General features: G+C 39.4%; 1 protein-coding gene across 2 annotated transcripts; it reads left to right on the top strand.

Moving 5' to 3' along the window:
• Positions 1 to 537: 537 nt before the first annotated feature.
• Positions 538 to 13,148, top strand: arrdc1a (arrestin domain containing 1a). 2 transcript variants are annotated; one of them, XM_084358927.1, is made up of 9 exons: positions 538 to 768; positions 4,711 to 4,821; positions 5,221 to 5,271; positions 7,276 to 7,430; positions 7,786 to 7,968; positions 9,725 to 9,901; positions 10,540 to 11,077; positions 11,676 to 11,741; positions 12,007 to 13,148. In XM_084358927.1, the coding sequence occupies exons 1-8, from the start codon at positions 651 to 653 to the stop codon at positions 11,699 to 11,701; spliced, it is 1,359 nt and encodes a 452-aa protein (XP_084215053.1). In that variant the 5' UTR covers positions 538 to 650; the 3' UTR covers positions 11,702 to 11,741; positions 12,007 to 13,148. The 2 variants fall into 2 exon arrangements, with proteins under 2 accessions (XP_084215053.1, XP_084215052.1); XM_084358926.1 differs by lacking the exon at positions 11,676 to 11,741.
• The last annotated feature ends 4,068 nt before the right edge of the window (positions 13,149 to 17,216 follow it).

A 17,216-nucleotide genomic window follows, 5' to 3' on the forward strand; every position in this document is an offset into this window, starting at 1 on the left:
GAGACCTGTCTCCACCACTACATCCTGGTCAGGATCTAGCTGGTGGACCGTGTCTGAGCAGAATTACCATCTAGTTGCTTACATTCACCCTGACTCAAATGTAATGTGTTTATCTATATATATAGATACATTACAGTATGTATGTTCTATGTTTGTGTAGCATGAAGGAGTTTACATACAATCATCTGAATCATAGGCTTATTAACAAAAGGATCCATGGTGACACTAACTTCTGGGCTAGCTACAAAAATACATCATCCCTTTCCTGGAAAGGTGAATTAAAAGTAGCTACAAGATGGAGAAATCTATTCTGGGTGAGTCAATCATGACAAGAAGCAACTTCAGAGGACCTCATTCATTTCACTCAGTACAAGAGAAACAAAGAAAACTTAAATGTTAGGTTTATAAAGGCCTACAGTCTGCTGAGCATTTTAAATTGGATGATGTCATAATAAACACATGATCAGACGGTCATCTTAAGGGTTAGGCTTACTGCTGTGCTCCTGTGTAATAAATGGGCCAAACACACACCTGATTATCGATCTCATCTTGAAGAGGTCAGTGACGTCAAACGAAGGGGCGGGGCTGGAGACTCGTATTGTTGGCGGTGCGCACAGGTGATCCTCAGTGCGGTGTGGATCGGGGAGAACATGGGGAAGCTTCAGGAGTTTGAGATCGCGTTTGACAAAAACAAAGTGGTGTACAGTCCGGGCGAGTCCATCTCTGGATCCGTGACCTTCAAACTGGGCCAGCCGCTGCAGTGTAAAGGTGAGAGCTCGATAATTGCGCGTGCATGTGCGCACCTGGTGGGGAAACATCGCCGTCGCTAAACACGGAAGTGAGAGATTCAGCCGAGATTACACGGGCTGTAATTCAGGCCTGTCGCACTATAATTTGACTTTGGGCATAGCCTGTTTGAACATCACTTAAATGTTGGTATGAGGGCCGGGTTCTGCGGCAGGTTGGTCTAAAATGAGCTTTTTATTGCATTTTTCTACAGCACCACCACAGTATCATGTTCTGTAATCTCCCCACAGATTGGTTCTGGATCACCGTCAGACAGACTTTAATGGGACCTAATTGTACATTTGAGTGATGTTCTTTCTTGTACCACCTTAATTCTAAAAACAGGGCTTAGTGGGATGATTGAAGAGCCCCTGTCCCAGTCCCACACACATATTTGACAGCACACCAAAGATGGACTCTTAACTTTCTTTGAGAGTTGTTTTTAAAATATTATATTTATCCAGTTACTCTTCAGTTATATACTCCGTGAAGGTTATTTTCCATCAAGGAGGTCTCTGTCCTGTGAAAACCACACCTCTCCAAAACGTAATCCTTTCATAACTAAGAGAGCAACAGGCCTGTCCTCAGCTGTGTGACATTAAACTACTGTCCAGATAAGCCCAGGTGTTTTTAAATGGTTTATTTCATCCAAGAAATGTGAGAAATTTCTCAGCCCATGAAAAGACAGTTTATTTTGGGGAAAAAACACCAGTTGTGGTCTGGCAGTGTGCAGCCCAACATCTCACGAATGTCTTTGTTCTTTAGTGTGATGCTCTTTGTGAGTAAGAGGCCAAAGAGACCTTGGAGTTTCAAACATGTCACATGTTGGAAATCCTGGATCAGATAGCCCACAGATGCTGACTACCGTTATTGTTGAGACAAAACAGCTCCTCGGTTGACAGTTATTTACTTCTTACTTGATATAAACAGGGCTGCAACTAACCATTATTTTCTTTATCCATTTAATCTGCTGATGATTTTCTTGATTCATTGTTGGGTCTGTAAAACACCAGAGATCGGTCTAAAAATGCCAACCCCATCTTGTTTTGTTCAACTAACTTTCCAGAATCAAGAGTATTAATTTACCATAATGTAAGACGACAACAAGCAGGACATTCTCACATTAGAATTAAAAAAGCTTAAAAAATGACTTGAGGGTATAAGATGTCGGATTTTCCTATAAAAAAACAAAACAATGTTGGCCTCAAGACTCCTACAAAAATAATCCCTGTCAGTCATCGCTTAGGACCCACTGCAACTGTGTGTCTGTATCTGCAGAGACCTGGCCTTCTGCTTGTACTTTCTTAGTTTCTTAGTTTTGTGCTGACATTCTGGGGGAAGGTAATTGATGGTTCAGTCTCATTCCCATGTCATCAAATACCAACACTTGGAGTTGGTGGCTTACCAAAATTTCTGTTGCTCAACTAATTGATTTATCGACCAGGCTAACACTTGTAGCTATAATTTGTAGTGCTTGAAGGCGTAGTCTATCAATTGATTAATCATCCAAAAATGAAAATAAATGGACACTTGGATAATATCAATTCTTTAACACATTTCTGAAGCAGAAATGCCCAAACCTTTCTGCCTCCAGCTCCTGTATTGAAGCAAAGACAGTGGTGATGGTTATGAACATCAGAATAACTAATTGGAAAATGTAACCACTGAATCTCAGTGTTGAGATTTAAATACAACTAAGGAAAAGCAGTGAAATATTTTACTATGAAAACCATCCATCTGAATGGAAATTTTCAGACATCCTTTTAAAAATGTGCTTGTTTTTTTTTTAAGGTTCACAAATTCAGAAAGAGAGTTGAACCACTCAAATGAATTTGTCTTTGTTTCATCGCTTTCATCGATCCAATCCATTTAGGATTGTTATTCTTGGCAACCTTAATGTCTAAGTTAGAATTTTTCATCTTGAATTTTTTATATCTAAATGTCAATCAATTGAATTATTAAACTATTGGACACAATTGACAATTGTGTGGCTTTACTGTGACAGAGTGCTAAATGATATAATACACGTTTGTCATTGTCTGGGGACCTGCTGGGAGCAGCTCTTATGTGTATGGGAGTTTCTGTTTGAATACTTGCTGGGCCTCCAGTCTGTTTACATTCCTCTTCAGGTAGAGCAGGTCAGACTGTCAGCTTCAGAGGAAGTACGTAAACTCTCTCACCATCCAACAGTTTGAATCACTCATGGATTATGAAGTGGGTGGGGCCCTTAGATAAGAGACACATTACTGAGCAAATAGTGACATTGCATTGCAAAAAACAATGAAGAGGGAAATGATTGTTTGATTTTGTTGCACTTTTAGACTGAAAACAGTCACATTTCATCAGTGTTGGGCCTATCACAATTATTATTGGTGTCGGTGGATATGCATATATGAAATTATTGGAAATAATGGCATTTCTAATGGAGCTTTGGAGACTTGACATGACACAAAATATTGCCCAAAAAAATCTTCATCAGTCACAGTCTTTGATGGTCAACATTAAGTCATCATCCTGCCTATATGGCAGAAATGACACGGTATGCATTGTATTAGACAAATGCGCCTGTTACAAATGTTCAGTAAAAAAACACTTTCACAATTTGAGCCCGATGAATTGTGGCACTGTCATCTTGGACCATGCCCGTGCCATCAGGGAATAAAAAAATCCACTGATGGAAAAACCTGCTCATTCAGTATATTCAGGTAGTCAGCTGACCTGACCAACTGAATCAACCCCAGATCATAACGCTGCCCCCACAGGCTTGTAAAGTAGGCGCTAGGCATGATGGGTGCATCACTTCATCCGCCTCTCTTCTTACCCTGATGCAGCCATCACTCTGGAACGGGGTAAATCTGGACTCATCAGACCACATGACCTTTTTCCATTTCTCCACAGTCCAATCTTTATGCTCCCTAGCAAACTGAAGCCTTTTTTCTGATTAGCCTCTCTGATAAGTGGTTTTCTTAAGGCTACACAGCTGTTTAGTCCCAATGTCTTGAGTTCTCTTCACATAGTGCATGAGGAAATGTTCTTACTTTCACTGTTAAACATAGCCATGAGTTCTACTGCTGATTTTTTTCTGAGCACATTTCTTCCTGGAAGAACACCGCTATCCTTCCAGGTTTTAATAATGTGTTGGACAGTTCTCAACCCAATTTTAGTAATTTCAGCAATCTTCTTAGTTGTTTTCTGTGCTTGATGCAGGCCAATAATTTGACCCTTCTGAAACAGAGTAACATCTTTTCCAGGACCACAGGATATGTCTTCTGACATGTTTTTTAAGGAATGAGAAGCTCCTCACTGCATCAGTTAGGGTTAAATAACTTGTTGCCAGTTGAAACATATTAATCACTGCGGTAATTATCCAATGGAAGGCTCTTACCTATTCGCTTAGTTAAATCCAGGTGGTGATTTTTTTTCGGCCAGGCAGTGTACATATAAATCCAACTGACAATAAATTACCACCGACGGTTTCATGTTCATCCAACAGTTGGAATTGTTCCAACAGTTGCTCACAGAATCCATAATGTCAGAAAACAAAAGACTCTTACTGCCACAGCCTTGTCTGCTGGGTTAAGCTTTAACTGTGGCCTACTTCACTGCTCTATAGGATGGCCAGTTTGAACATGGAGGGTCTGTTGGGAACAAACCTACCTGGATTACTTGTTGAAATGTTAAGACTGCTCTCTTCAGTCACACAATGGCAAGATCACTAGGCTTCAGACGACCTCTCTCTTTCTCTCTCTCGCATCAGTGTAACACGCTTGTGCTTTTTTTTTGGTTCTGCCCAGAGAGGAAATGACAGTAACGACTCTGCCAATAACACAATGTACTTATGAGAAGTGTTTATTGCTGCAGCTGCTTAGACGTGTACCTGTGCTGGAAATCTCCAATGTACTGTCTTTGTGTCCCTATCTGCAGCCATCAAAGTGAACTGCAATGGTTTCTGTGGCATCACCAATAAGGTAAATGACACAGCATGGACGATGGAGGAACAGTACTTCAACAGCACCATCTCTGTGGCAGACAAAGGTACACTGCTGAATGATTGAAATGTTGAGAACAAACTGATCCAAAGAGTTTGATCTGTCCTGCAGTCCACATCAGATATAGGTCTTTTACCAATGCTTCCTTGTGTGTTGGTGTACCACAGCAATCTCAATGATCTAGGTGAAAAAACTGGCTAGCCTACATACCTAGAACGTGTAGACACATTTTGTAACAATTAAACTATATTTTAACGTTTTTGGACATTTAAACTAAGGTGGTTAAAAGTAACTGAAGTGTAAAGACTGTAAAGACGGAGGCCCCTATTCTCTACTGTGGACACTGCATGCACCCCCGAGGCATATTCACCTGGTGGGAAACAGCAGGGCGATTGTTACGGTTTCCACTGACTGATGTTATCTGTGTTCTCTGTGTCCCGTACAGGAACCCTGAAACAGGGAGAACACACTTTTCCCTTCAAGTTTCTCATACCAGGTAGGAGCGTGGAGTGATGGGATGAACACTTGTCACGGCACATTCTTTCCTCTGTTTGTGTGTGTGTGTTTTGTCCTCGCATTTCACCGCCTGACGGACATGTCCTGGCATGTTGACATTTACCCTAATTTTCATTACGCTTGAGCAGCAGTGAGGATGACACTTTTATCCCATCGTTCACTTTGGCTTATGAATGCTGTGTGAAACTAATTTACAGTATGTGTTTGAACCTGCCCAACTGATTATATAAAGGTAGTATTTTCAATGTGACAATTTTAGATTATACTACACTTTAAAGCTGCTTAAATTAGTGTTTTTTAATACTATCAATGGATCCAGAGACCATGTGCATTGTGAAAGGTGATGCTCATGTTAAGGAACCCTCAAAAATTACCAACTCTCCAGAACGTTTTAGCCTCTTCTGGTTCTTTATTTTGGTTTTGCCTCACCACTCTCATTAGCAGCAGGCAGTTGTTTTTAGTGAAAAAGCTCTGATAAACTGACTACCTGTGGAGGGCTAAACCGCAGCAGCATGCAGAGTTGGGTTTTTTCCGGCACAACTTCACCTACTTCTAAGGTGCATGGAGAGAGGGGGAAAAAGTCTAAAGAGTTCTAATCTGCCGACACTTGAAGTATATAAAAAATAACGCAGCCAGTACCTGCCAGGCACCAAACAGCAGACATGAAATGCCTTGTGTCCACCAAAGTCCTTTCAGTATGGTACCCTTTGAACCTGTGCAAATTTGTTATTAATGTACCTAAACCCTAGATTAGTTTTGTGGTCCCAAAGCGGACAGTACTGCTAAATGAAGGCGGGGTTGTTACCATGGCTTCGGGGGTAACTTCTTGTCACTTCTCCAGCAGTTAGGAAACAAATGGAAATGGAAAACAAGAGGTTTGGGAAATCTTAGGTCAGTGTGTCCAGAGAGAGAGAGTGAATATTGAACTGAACATTGCTCTGCTATTTTTTACATCATGTCAGTGTCTGTAACTTGAGCAAGTTGTCGAAGACTTTTTACTTGGAAGAACCCCCAATATGCCCCATCAGCTGTTGTAATGGCTATTGTCAATGTGCTCTTTACCTTCCTATCACGTGCCCACTGGCAGTGCTTGGTGACAACTTTACAGATCAGATCTTTAATATTGTAGCGACACAGAGTGAGAATAATTATGAAAAACTTTTCTGATATATACCATTTGAATTAAAGAAGTGAGGGCTGGGTCTGTCATGAAACTGATTATCCTCAAGATCTCCATTTCATTTTCACCACCATGTCCCATGATGTCAGCAGCTGTCAGTTTTTTCCACTTACTCATTATAGTGCAATCTGTGAGCGCACTCCCTGATGACATCAGCACATTTTTGATTAGTACTTAACAACAATTTTCAAACTAGCAATTTTTTTTTTTGACAGCCATTTTTGGAACAGTCATGACTCTTGGAGAAGAACACACTTTGTCCCTCACTTCCTGTCTACATGTTGTTGCCATAGTTATAGTTGGCTGTCACACAGCCAGCCCTTGTGTTTAGCCTCTGTTAGGCCTCTTATCTGCTGCAGTTGTGCAAGATCTTTCCAGGTGTAAAGCCTTCTCCACATGTGACGGTGAACATCACAGAAACTCAAAAGTAACCCAACCGGTCTTTTGACTGTTGTGAATGTAAATCTGTCATTTGAAACTTGTTTGTGCTTTCACCACTAGAGTGCCTGCAGGTGTCTCAGGACACTCTCTGGAGTCTCTGTTTTCATGTTTACACATACAAAAAATCTTATATACCATGAGCTGTAATTCTCAGCTGTTCTATAACATGGTCAAAAAGTGTGCTTTATTGCTATTGTATGATAATCAAAACTCTATGTGAGTGAGTAGCGACCCGAGTCTTTAAATCCAGTCAAAAAGATGAGAAGGAAAATGGAAATTGTGCAATAGCATTGTTCTAACAACCTATTAGTCTGTATTTGCTCGTGTGGTAAAACTAATGTGTCGTTGACCTCCTTCCAACAGGCACTGCGCCAACATCTTTTGAAGGCAACTATGGGAGGATCGTTTATAGAGTGAGGGCTTTCATTGACACACCACGCTTTGCTAAGGACTACAACACAGAGAAAGCTTTCTACCTGCTAAGCCTTCTAAACCTGAATGAACTGCCAGACATATGGGTGAGACATCATTAGATGTGTATATATATGATAAGGTTGAAAGGGCTCCCTGAAGCTGAGCACAGTCACTGTGCACAGCTTTTGTTCACCAATTCATTGACTTTGGATTTAGGCAAGTTAAACGTTTCCCTGCTTCCAGTCTTTACTGTATGTTATGTATGTTAATTACATCTTAACTCTGACACCTACACAGACAGGTAGATAGATATCAGTCTCATATCTGTCTTGTCATCCAACCTAAGGTAATGACATACTCTGGCTAGGAAAGAAAACAGTTTAGTGTATCAGAAGGTCAAACGTGTCATTACTTTTAATACATTCATGATGTTCTAACACTGCCTCTCTCTCCATGCAGGAAGCCTGCTCATCTGCAGTGACCCAGCAGTTCACCTACATGCTGGTGAAAACAGGCACAGTGGTGCTGAAGGCCCAGACAGACATGAAGGGTTACACACCAGGCCAGATCATCCAGGTGATGGCCAACATCCACAACCAGTCTGGGAAGACCACTGGCAACATGGCTGCCAGCCTGATGCAGGTAAACACTTCTGACAGGATATGTCCAGGCTTACAGACCAAAATAGATTGTTTCTACCTCCAAATCTACCATTACAGACTAATGTAATGTATTAATGGTATTATTTGAATACTATATTATTATCTGCTCTTTCTGCTGCTGATTTCTTTTGGGAAGCATCATTTTTTGTTGTTGATGCAATCGATGTGTTCTAGTCGTCCCACATTAAGTCATCTGTTAACATTGCATGTTGACATTGTGGTTTGTTGAAATCCTGCCTCTCAAAGCTGGTCAGCTATAGCTAGCAGGTAAACTTAACAGAGAGAGTGTGTTTGAGAATATGAGAATGTGGTTTAATGCAAAAGCTTCAATGTTAAAGCACAAGACTGGAATTATTCTATAAATGTCCTATTATGTTAAATTCCTGTCAACATACCCCATTTAAAAGACCAAAATCAGTTGGCTTGTACGTTGGTCTGTTGCCTACTAGTATTGAAATAATTAATCGATTAAGTTGGCAACTATTAAATTAATTGCCAGCTATTTTAGTAATTTTCCACATTTTATAGACCGAACACTTATCGATTAATCAAGAAGATAATGTCACCTACTCCAACTGAAGACTAACTTTAAAAACAAGTCACACATGTATAGTTTCATTATCAGCCAGTGCAACAGTACGGCTCATTGAAGTGTTTTTAATAGATTTTGGACAACAATTGAGCTCTGTGGCACAGAGGAAGAAGATGTATCAGGCTATAGACACACATATACTGTATTTTATTGAATGAAAGCTATAATGATACTGGTAGTACACTTTCATTATGTCCTTTGTGGCTTTTTTGATTGATAGACAGACATTCAGGCGGCCATGTTTGGGGAGTTCTTTTTTCTCTCCTATTGTATGTCAAAAAGTGTGCTGTGAGAAAGCTCCTCCCCTGTTTTGAGAGGATGACTTTCTGTGTCATTGCATTACTACCAAGAAACTGTATCTTGGTTCTCTAAACGTGTGCTTAATTTAAAATGTGTAAGGAATTCAAACATTACAGGTGCTGAGAACAAGCTGAAGTTAGGTATCAAGATTAAAGCTATACTAATCAATATTTTTTTGTGTCACCAATAGATTAATAGACTATCTGTAATGTGAAAGAAACCCATAGAGCTTTTTTTCACCAACCCTGCAGTTCCCCTTGGCTCTCTGGAGTTTTGTAGCAGCCGTCAGGTCTGTTTTGATATTTAGCTTAGTAACTTGCCTGTTTTGGATCCTTGTTTCCAGCAGCACCTGTACACTAGCCGCCCAGCACCGAGCAGCAGACATTTACAGATCAGCTGCTGAACGCTGTGTAGCATTTTCCGCAGGAGGAGGTGGAGACCAAACCAGGGCTAAAAGAGAGTGAATATATTTACTTTTATGTGTAAGGTATCAGAAACATGACTGTGTTTCTGTTTGACTGTGTCTGCTGGATGTGTAAATGGGCATCTGTTTGCTAACAGCCAGAACAACTTTATGAGGTGATTAGATGCCAGAGTTTTATTTTATCTCTTGATGCGGTGGCTGAAACAGTTATTAATAGATTTGATCAAGATTCAAAGGTCAAGTATCAATGCAGAATCACTTTGATGAATGAGGCTTTAGACAGCAGGTTGTGTATTCTTGAGATACGCAGAAATGAATCCTCCTGTTTTATATTAACTGCCTTTGTGTAGACGCTTGAGAAATTGCATTCCCCTGTCACTGTGTACTGAGTCCTGTCTCCATGTTCATGTGTGTTTTCAGAGAGTGACCTACGAGACAAAGAGACCCACCCATGATGTGAGGACAATTGCGGAGGTGGAGGGTGGTGTGGTGAAGGCCGGCAAGGAGGTGGAGTGGAAGGAGCAGATCATTGTTCCTCCTCTTCCTCAGTCCTCCCTCACTGGCTGTGAACTCATAAAGATTGAATATTATGTCAAAGTAAGAGATGCTCATCCTCTGTTACACCATCAGGTAACATGTTGTGGTCATGCTTATTGTGATTTTGAGCGTTGGACAAACACCTGGCCATTTGAAGACAACTTGTGAGGGGTATCTATCTTTATAGCCCCTTTCTTTCAATCATCCACTCCCCTTCCTCCTATAACTGTGATGGAAATGTTACTGTAGGTCTCATGTCTGAATAAGTGGCAGAGGCCATCAGTTTAACGGATTGATGAAGCCAGCCTACAGATTACCCACCTGAAAATGGCTTCACTTTGACATTCTGTTGGCTTAATTATCAAATCAATATAATATTTGCTCAATGCAAGATAATGGAAGCAATTGTTGCAAATCCTATGTAAAATGTTTGTATCGTTTTTGGGTATTGACACACAGAAAGACATACAAAGGGATTGTTTATTAATTCATGTAATTATGGAAATCTTGATGAAACTCTGTCCAGATTGGCTGCTCTAACACATACTGTATTTTTCTTTAGTATGAGTTTTCATTCTAAACAATACAGTGTCTAATAGGAAGCCATTGGAAGAGAATAAAACACAAGATTAGGTTGGGTATAAATTCTGTATTCCTCCTGTAAATGTAACAAAGATCCTCTCCCTCTGATTAACCAGGTCAGTCTAAAGTCTCCTGATGTCATGTTGATGTTACCCATCCACATTGGGAATGTCTCACTTGACAAAAAACTGCGCCCTTCCAAAAAAGCAGCGCCTCCCTCCTCTGCTACAGCTGAAGATGTACCAGTCTCTACCTCTACCCCTGACTCATCCACCTCCACCTCTGCTACCACACCCACACTGCCCCCTCGCCATGCTCCAAAACCCGCTCCCCGCCCCGCGCCACGCTCCAGGATGTCCTCCCATAATTCCCCCAGTGCTCCTCCAGCTGAGTACCACCAGGGAGCAGAGGGTGGGAACGATGGCTTCCCCAACAAGCGGCAGTCTCAGCTGGTGTCACCCAATGCTTTCAGCTATGCCCCTGGCCTGTTTTTCCCCCAGAACCAGCAGCCCAATGGGCCCGGCCCTGCGCCTAGTCAGCCTGTCTTCAGTGGGTCCACGGCGACCACAGCACCTTACCCCCCTGAGGGTGCTAGCTCAATGCCAGCACCACTCATCCTGCCTCCAGACTACGGCAGCTCAACATATCCACAAGGTCAGTTGGTACATGCTCACTTCATCCTGGCTCTGGTGATGGCTGTAGACTGGAATGTATATTGTCCAGCCACTATAGATAAAAGAGGTGAATGGTTAACAAAAATGTTGATATATGCTTGTCTGTTCAAAACAATAAGCTAAAGGAGCAGCAGTGAGTGGTGCTTACAGGCTGCCCTATCTGATTGGTACAGGCTGTTGGGGCTGCATGCAGCCTTACGGCATGGTCACACATATGCAAAATCAGCAGTGGTGAATGCTTGCCTACTTAACATCCATTCTATGCAAGCGAAGGGGCAAATTAAAAATGTGCATCCCGTGGCAGAAATTCACATCTTGGCTTTGTGGGGGGTTCAACATTGGTGAACTTTGACAAGCAAAGTCACAACCACAACCAATGGCAAAGACGTGTATGTGGTTGACCCATCAAATGGTCTACAATCTCACATCACATGTGCCTCACATCCTGCACTGCCCACTTTTAGCAGGCAATAGACTGCATCCATGTATCTGTGAACATGCCCTGAAAGGAGTATCTGCAGACAATACTAGATAATATGTTGTTGGTAAAGAAGATAATTTAATATTTCTATTTACAGTTAATATTCTCTTAAAAAGAGACTAGATTTGAACAGCAGTCAAAGAGAAGATAAGAAAGCACAGAGGTAGGTGTTTGTAAAGACACACATACTGCATAACATCATTTGTCAGAAATTATGAAGCATCTGTAAGAAAACAAAATGATTTGTACGGTCGATGTATTAACAACAGCGAGTTTTACATGCAGTTCTTTTTACTACTATTAACTACCATTATTATGGAGGGCACAATAACCAACATCATTATAATTTCTTGCTTGCAAGGTGTTGCAGTAAAACAAAAAAAATGTTCTTGTGTAGTAACCAGCTGGTCCCATGCTGTCTGTTACAGAGGCTCCTCCTTCTTATGATGAGAGCTGCAACACATGAGGTGGATGAAGAGGCTGGAATCTTCCACCAGGATGACGATCGATTCAAGCTGATTTCAAACAAAATGCAATCCATGTACCATGTTGGTGCCTTTCCAAAATAGGATTCCCCATGCTTGATGACTGCAAGACACAGTGGAAATGTCACCTGGTATAATGTTTTAGGGGGTTTTGTAGAGAGAATCTTCATTTTGAACTGAAGTGACAGTGAATTGTACTAGAACTGTTGCCTAGTGAACAAGTATCTTCACTAATCAAACGGGGGTTATTCTGTCCTTCAAACCAGCCGCAGCCAATCAACACAATCTTTTTAAAACCAGCTTTTGATGTACTTTTAGCACTTTGAATGAAAGATCAGAGAGGGCGACTGTGCAGAAATGTTTTTTGCTCTTTTTTGTACAGGAGTCATGCTTTTAGTTGTGGTTTATTTAGACGGCATCTGTGATGTCAAGTGTGAATGTTTGATGCATGTAAACCTGGAAAACCAAACCCATCTCCGTTAGTATTTAGTCTGACATATTTTTTTTTTTTTTTTTTTTTTTTTAGCCAAATAAGAAATTAACCTGTGAAATTAACTTGTTTATTGAAAATGAGTGAAATAATCTCTGTTCTTCTGACATATTTTTCATTTATTTTGAGTTTGAATATTTAAGACGGGATGGAACAGTTTGTCTGGAAAGGTCTTGTTTAAATCGCCTTTGATCAGGAGTTAACCATTTTATGATAATGAACAATCCAGATACTGCTGTTGCTGTTATCTACCTATTGTTTTATAGGGATAGAATGTATGATCACCTTCAGCCTCTGAAGATATCTGCCTTGTTTGCCATGTTACTTGCAAGTTCTTGAACCAACATGTGTTGGTTCTCTACATGACCAACGTGTTTTTTGTGTCGGAATTCTTTTAATAGTTGTACAATAATGCAACATCACTTTCCACATGTTCTGTCTTAATCATAGAATTTTGAAAATAAGTTTTCATGTTTCTCAATCAAGTTAAGGGTTAGGGGTAGGGTTCCATCAAACCTGCAGAAGGACAATGTTATATTTATTTATTGAGTGTTTTCCAACTGCTGTCTGGAATCCAATAAATCTGTCAAAACCACCTGTGTTAAATTGTTTCTTGTTTCTGACTGTGGCAGTGGGTGTTGTTTCTGTTCTTATTTCATCATGGCCCAATTCTGCTTTCTCATGCTGTGTTGTTTGGAAAGGGATGTCCATTTGTAATATGGTAATATGTATGTTAATGTAACTTATTTGCATTAAGAGTGCTTGTTTCCAAGATCGTGTATAAAATTGGACCAGTCAAATCATGGTCAGTTTGTGGTGTAGAAAAAAGTGCAGTGCAAAGAACCATGAACCACATAATGTAGCCAATGCAGTTGTAGAAGATAACTTACTTGAGTCACTAAGTAGATTGACTTGACTACAAATTTGATGTGTTTGTACTGTAGTGTTTTTCTGTCACTTCATATTTCTACTTCACTTCTCATATCAAGACTTTACCAAAAAGCTCATGGAAAACAACACATTGTAAATGATTAAATCAGTTCGTCCTAACCTATATTGAGCCCCTTGTCACCCTCAAATGTTTTGTTATAGCAGTTCACATTCATTGTAAAAATCCTGTCACTGAAAAAAAGACAGACAGAAAAACAGTCATTGAAAAACACATCACAATCCCCCAAAATATCAAAAAATAAAATGAATAAAATGTCTTTTTTGTTTTTTTTTTAAACTTTCGAAATCACAAATGTTTCAATGTGAATGTGTCCTTTGTTAGTTCAGGTTTTGTTTTCAATGACAAATGTTATTTTCAAGACCATAGTTTGCTGTCACTGTTCTGGCTCCATCATTTTTTAGCTACATTTTGTGAAACATGGCTTCTCCACCTGAACACATTGCTTGGGCCACTAAACAGGGCGGGGTTGTTGTCTTAATCTTAAAGTAACACTTCATAATAACCATCATTAATAAATGGTAAATTTATAGTTAATTAGACTTTAGTTAATAGTCATTTCACAGTTAACAATGAAATGCTTCATAAACCATTTATTTAGCGAGGTTTTGTTGTAAGGTTGAAACTGACATCTACAATAGTTTGTGAATGGTTAATAAATCTATAACGTTTGGACGGCCATTGGCCATGTTGATAAACCTTTACACTGCTCAATATATGGTTTAATAAGCATTGTTTGTTAATATGAAAAAAAATTAAAACATTATTTCTTAAAGTTAAATTTACTATACAATTACAATTGATTTACTATCAAGCGTTTCCCTATTTTTAACCCACCTCCAAATGTAATATTAGACTGAAATCATGATGGATTCCACCTTGTGATACTATAGACCAACTGGCCCTTACTCACTTACATTTTTTAAAGAAGAATTTAGATATTTTGTCTCAAATCTTTTAACTCATTAATAACTAATTTTAATTTAAAATTAATTTTAATATTCACTTAAATAAGGCCTTCAACCATAGGTGTTATTTACACTGGGCATGTGTCCCCACCAATTTTGAAATGCATAATGACTTAAAAGTATCTTGAACAAAGTCACATTAAATGCAGCACCATGATTTCCAAGACCTATTACAGTGCAGAAATGTCCGGGCTGCTCATTTAGTAGAGACTGTAGCTCCTGTCACTTTGGATGGTGGATGGACAGTAACAGAAATCAATTCCACTCAGCCAAGACGGAGGTGTGGCACATTGTGGACTCACCTGGCCACGCCTCTGAACAGGTATGCAGAGGGTGTATCACTGATGAGCAGTTTATCAAAGGCCTTTTCTCTTCACCCTCTTGAACATGACTAATTACTGAGTAAAAATACACATTACATGATTTTCTTCAGAAAGAAAACTAGTGATTTACACCTGTCAGTCAAAACTGAATCACTAGTTTTATTAGCATAACTCACTTTAAAGTCTTAGGGAACATTCCAACTGTCAGCTAGTGTTTACGTTTCTGTTCATTAATGTCTGTTCAGTCTCTCTCAAACAGGCATTTGTGTTTCTGCTTGTTCTTCTTCAATCTTCTTTGAGGCTTCACTCTATCACATTGGTCAGTACAGAATGACATCCAGGCCAGGTTTTCTTACATCTTCCTGAATACTTCACAGGTTAGATAAAATCACAAGGGTCCACCTTGCTACCAGGTAGTACAATACAGTAGTTACTTTATTTACAGTAGGAGATTGCAGGCAAGGGACCAATCAAGTTTCCATACAAGATTAGCACAAGAAAAGGCATTTTTTTGTTTACCTGTTTGTTTTTGTCTGTTAATAGTGTTTTTGTTGCTGTTATTCTGTCATTAAATCTCTTTGAATATGACATGCAAAATTAAAGTATTGTCGAGTTACACTGATATATTTTATATCAGTGTAACTTTTAAGTTTTGGTAACCCTGTAAATCTGGCAACCCTGTTTCAAAGCCTGCAGGATGGAGGATCAAATCTCTAAAGCTTTATTTAAAGTTTTCCATCAGAGAGAATAACATCTCTTCTCACATCAACGCCTGAGCAGCTCAAATATAAAAAAAAAGGAACATTCACAGTTTTAATTAAAAAATTAACATTTAATGCAATACAAAAAGCACAATAAGCATGTAAAGCAAAATTAACAGTAAACAATTCAAACAATGGCTGGCTGGTGAAGTTTCTCCTCTTGGTATGGAGAGAAGAGGTGACAATGTCACAGTGGCTCCATCAATAACGCCTGCTTAAGAGAGGCCAGCAGAAAGGCTTCATTGCCCTCTTGTGGTGAAAAGATCTGACATCAGTCTACCTTACAACAGGCCTTTCTCAACAAGAATACTGTATGTGAGCATGTCTGTCATATGAGGTACATGACAAGGTAGGAAAGAGAAGGAGTTTGTGCAGCTTGAGAGAACTCAGACGTTTAACCTGACAAGTTGCAACTTAATGAAAATGCCCAAATAACCTGTATAGAACAATTAAATAACCTAGATCTTTTTAAATAAATGAATGTTATTGGACACAGGGATGAGCAGGCAGACAAAGGATCAAAGTCTGATATATTATGAGATAGGAAAAAATATTTTTAATTGTAGGCTCAGTCATATGAAACACAATAGACAAATACCTTCTATAATGTAGCCTATAATGACATGACTAGACAAAAATGTCTTCTTCTATGCCCTTTTATTTTAAACCACAGAACAAGGAATGCATGAGCATATGTGATTGTATGTAAATTAAAGAGCGCTCTGAGGTCAGGTCTATTTTCATGTTTGAAAATAGACCATGTTTTTTTCTGCTTTCTGAAAACTGGTGTCCCTCAAGGCTCAGTACTAGGACCACTTCTGTTCTCACTATGCACTAGATCACTAGGCTCTGCAATCACATCACATGGATTCTCTTACCACTGTTATGCTGATGACACCCAACTGTTCCTCTCTTTTCCCCCATCCGCATCCGATTCAAGACAATGGTACTGGCCTTCATTCATTCCAAACACTGGTCAGACCACACGCCCCAGCCCAAGCACTCCGCTCCACTACATCAGCTGGCCGGCTGGTACCACACACACACACCACTTGAATGCAAGTTCATCTGAGACTGTGAATTGCAGATGTCCTGTACTGATTATTTATCCGATTTAGCTTTACTGAATCTTTTAAATAAGGAAGAAAAACATACATACTGAGACAATTAAGCACTTTGAAACACTTGTTTGAATTGAAAGATAACACGTAAACTCTATACACATGAGGGGGAAAAACATGACACGTGACCCAGAATGCATAGATGTTACTCAGTCCCTCTACATTGTTTTGGTTCTGTTTTAAAACATTTTTTAAATAAAAGATAAGATGATTAAACATCACTAGTTTGGAATTGTAACAATGAATTTTGACAAGAAGGGCTGGATTGAATGGACAGACTCTGTGGGCAGACTACATCCCCCCAAACACACATTTTGATATTTGGTAAACAAATAAAATTACTTAAATACCGCATGATTATTAATTTAGTTATATTTTAGCTTATCTATTCATATTTCCATATTTTCCCTAATATGAAAAGTATAGCCAACCTTGTGTGTTTAAAAATGAATGAATAAATAAATATATATACATTGAAATGAAGTGGTTTTTAAAAAACATTTTTTTTTTGATATTTTGATATTTCTTAGATATTTAAATT

This window comes from Pagrus pagrus (assembly GCF_965226575.1).
Source record: "Pagrus pagrus genome assembly, chromosome: 8".
Lineage (NCBI taxonomy): Eukaryota > Metazoa > Chordata > Actinopteri > Spariformes > Sparidae > Pagrus > Pagrus pagrus.

What these genes read in the sequence shown, in the direction of transcription:
- arrdc1a (XM_084358926.1), top strand. Translation starts at nt 651, where the DNA reads ATGGGGAAGCTTCAGGAGTTTGAGATCGCGTTTGACAAAAACAAAGTG. An exon ending in AGATTGAATATTATGTCAAA is followed by an intron (nt 9,902 to 10,539) that starts GTAAGAGATGCT and finishes CTGATTAACCAG; the next exon opens with GTCAGTCTAAAGTCTCCTGA. An exon ending in CAGCTCAACATATCCACAAG is followed by an intron (nt 11,078 to 12,006) that starts GTCAGTTGGTAC and finishes TGTCTGTTACAG; the next exon opens with AGGCTCCTCCTTCTTATGAT.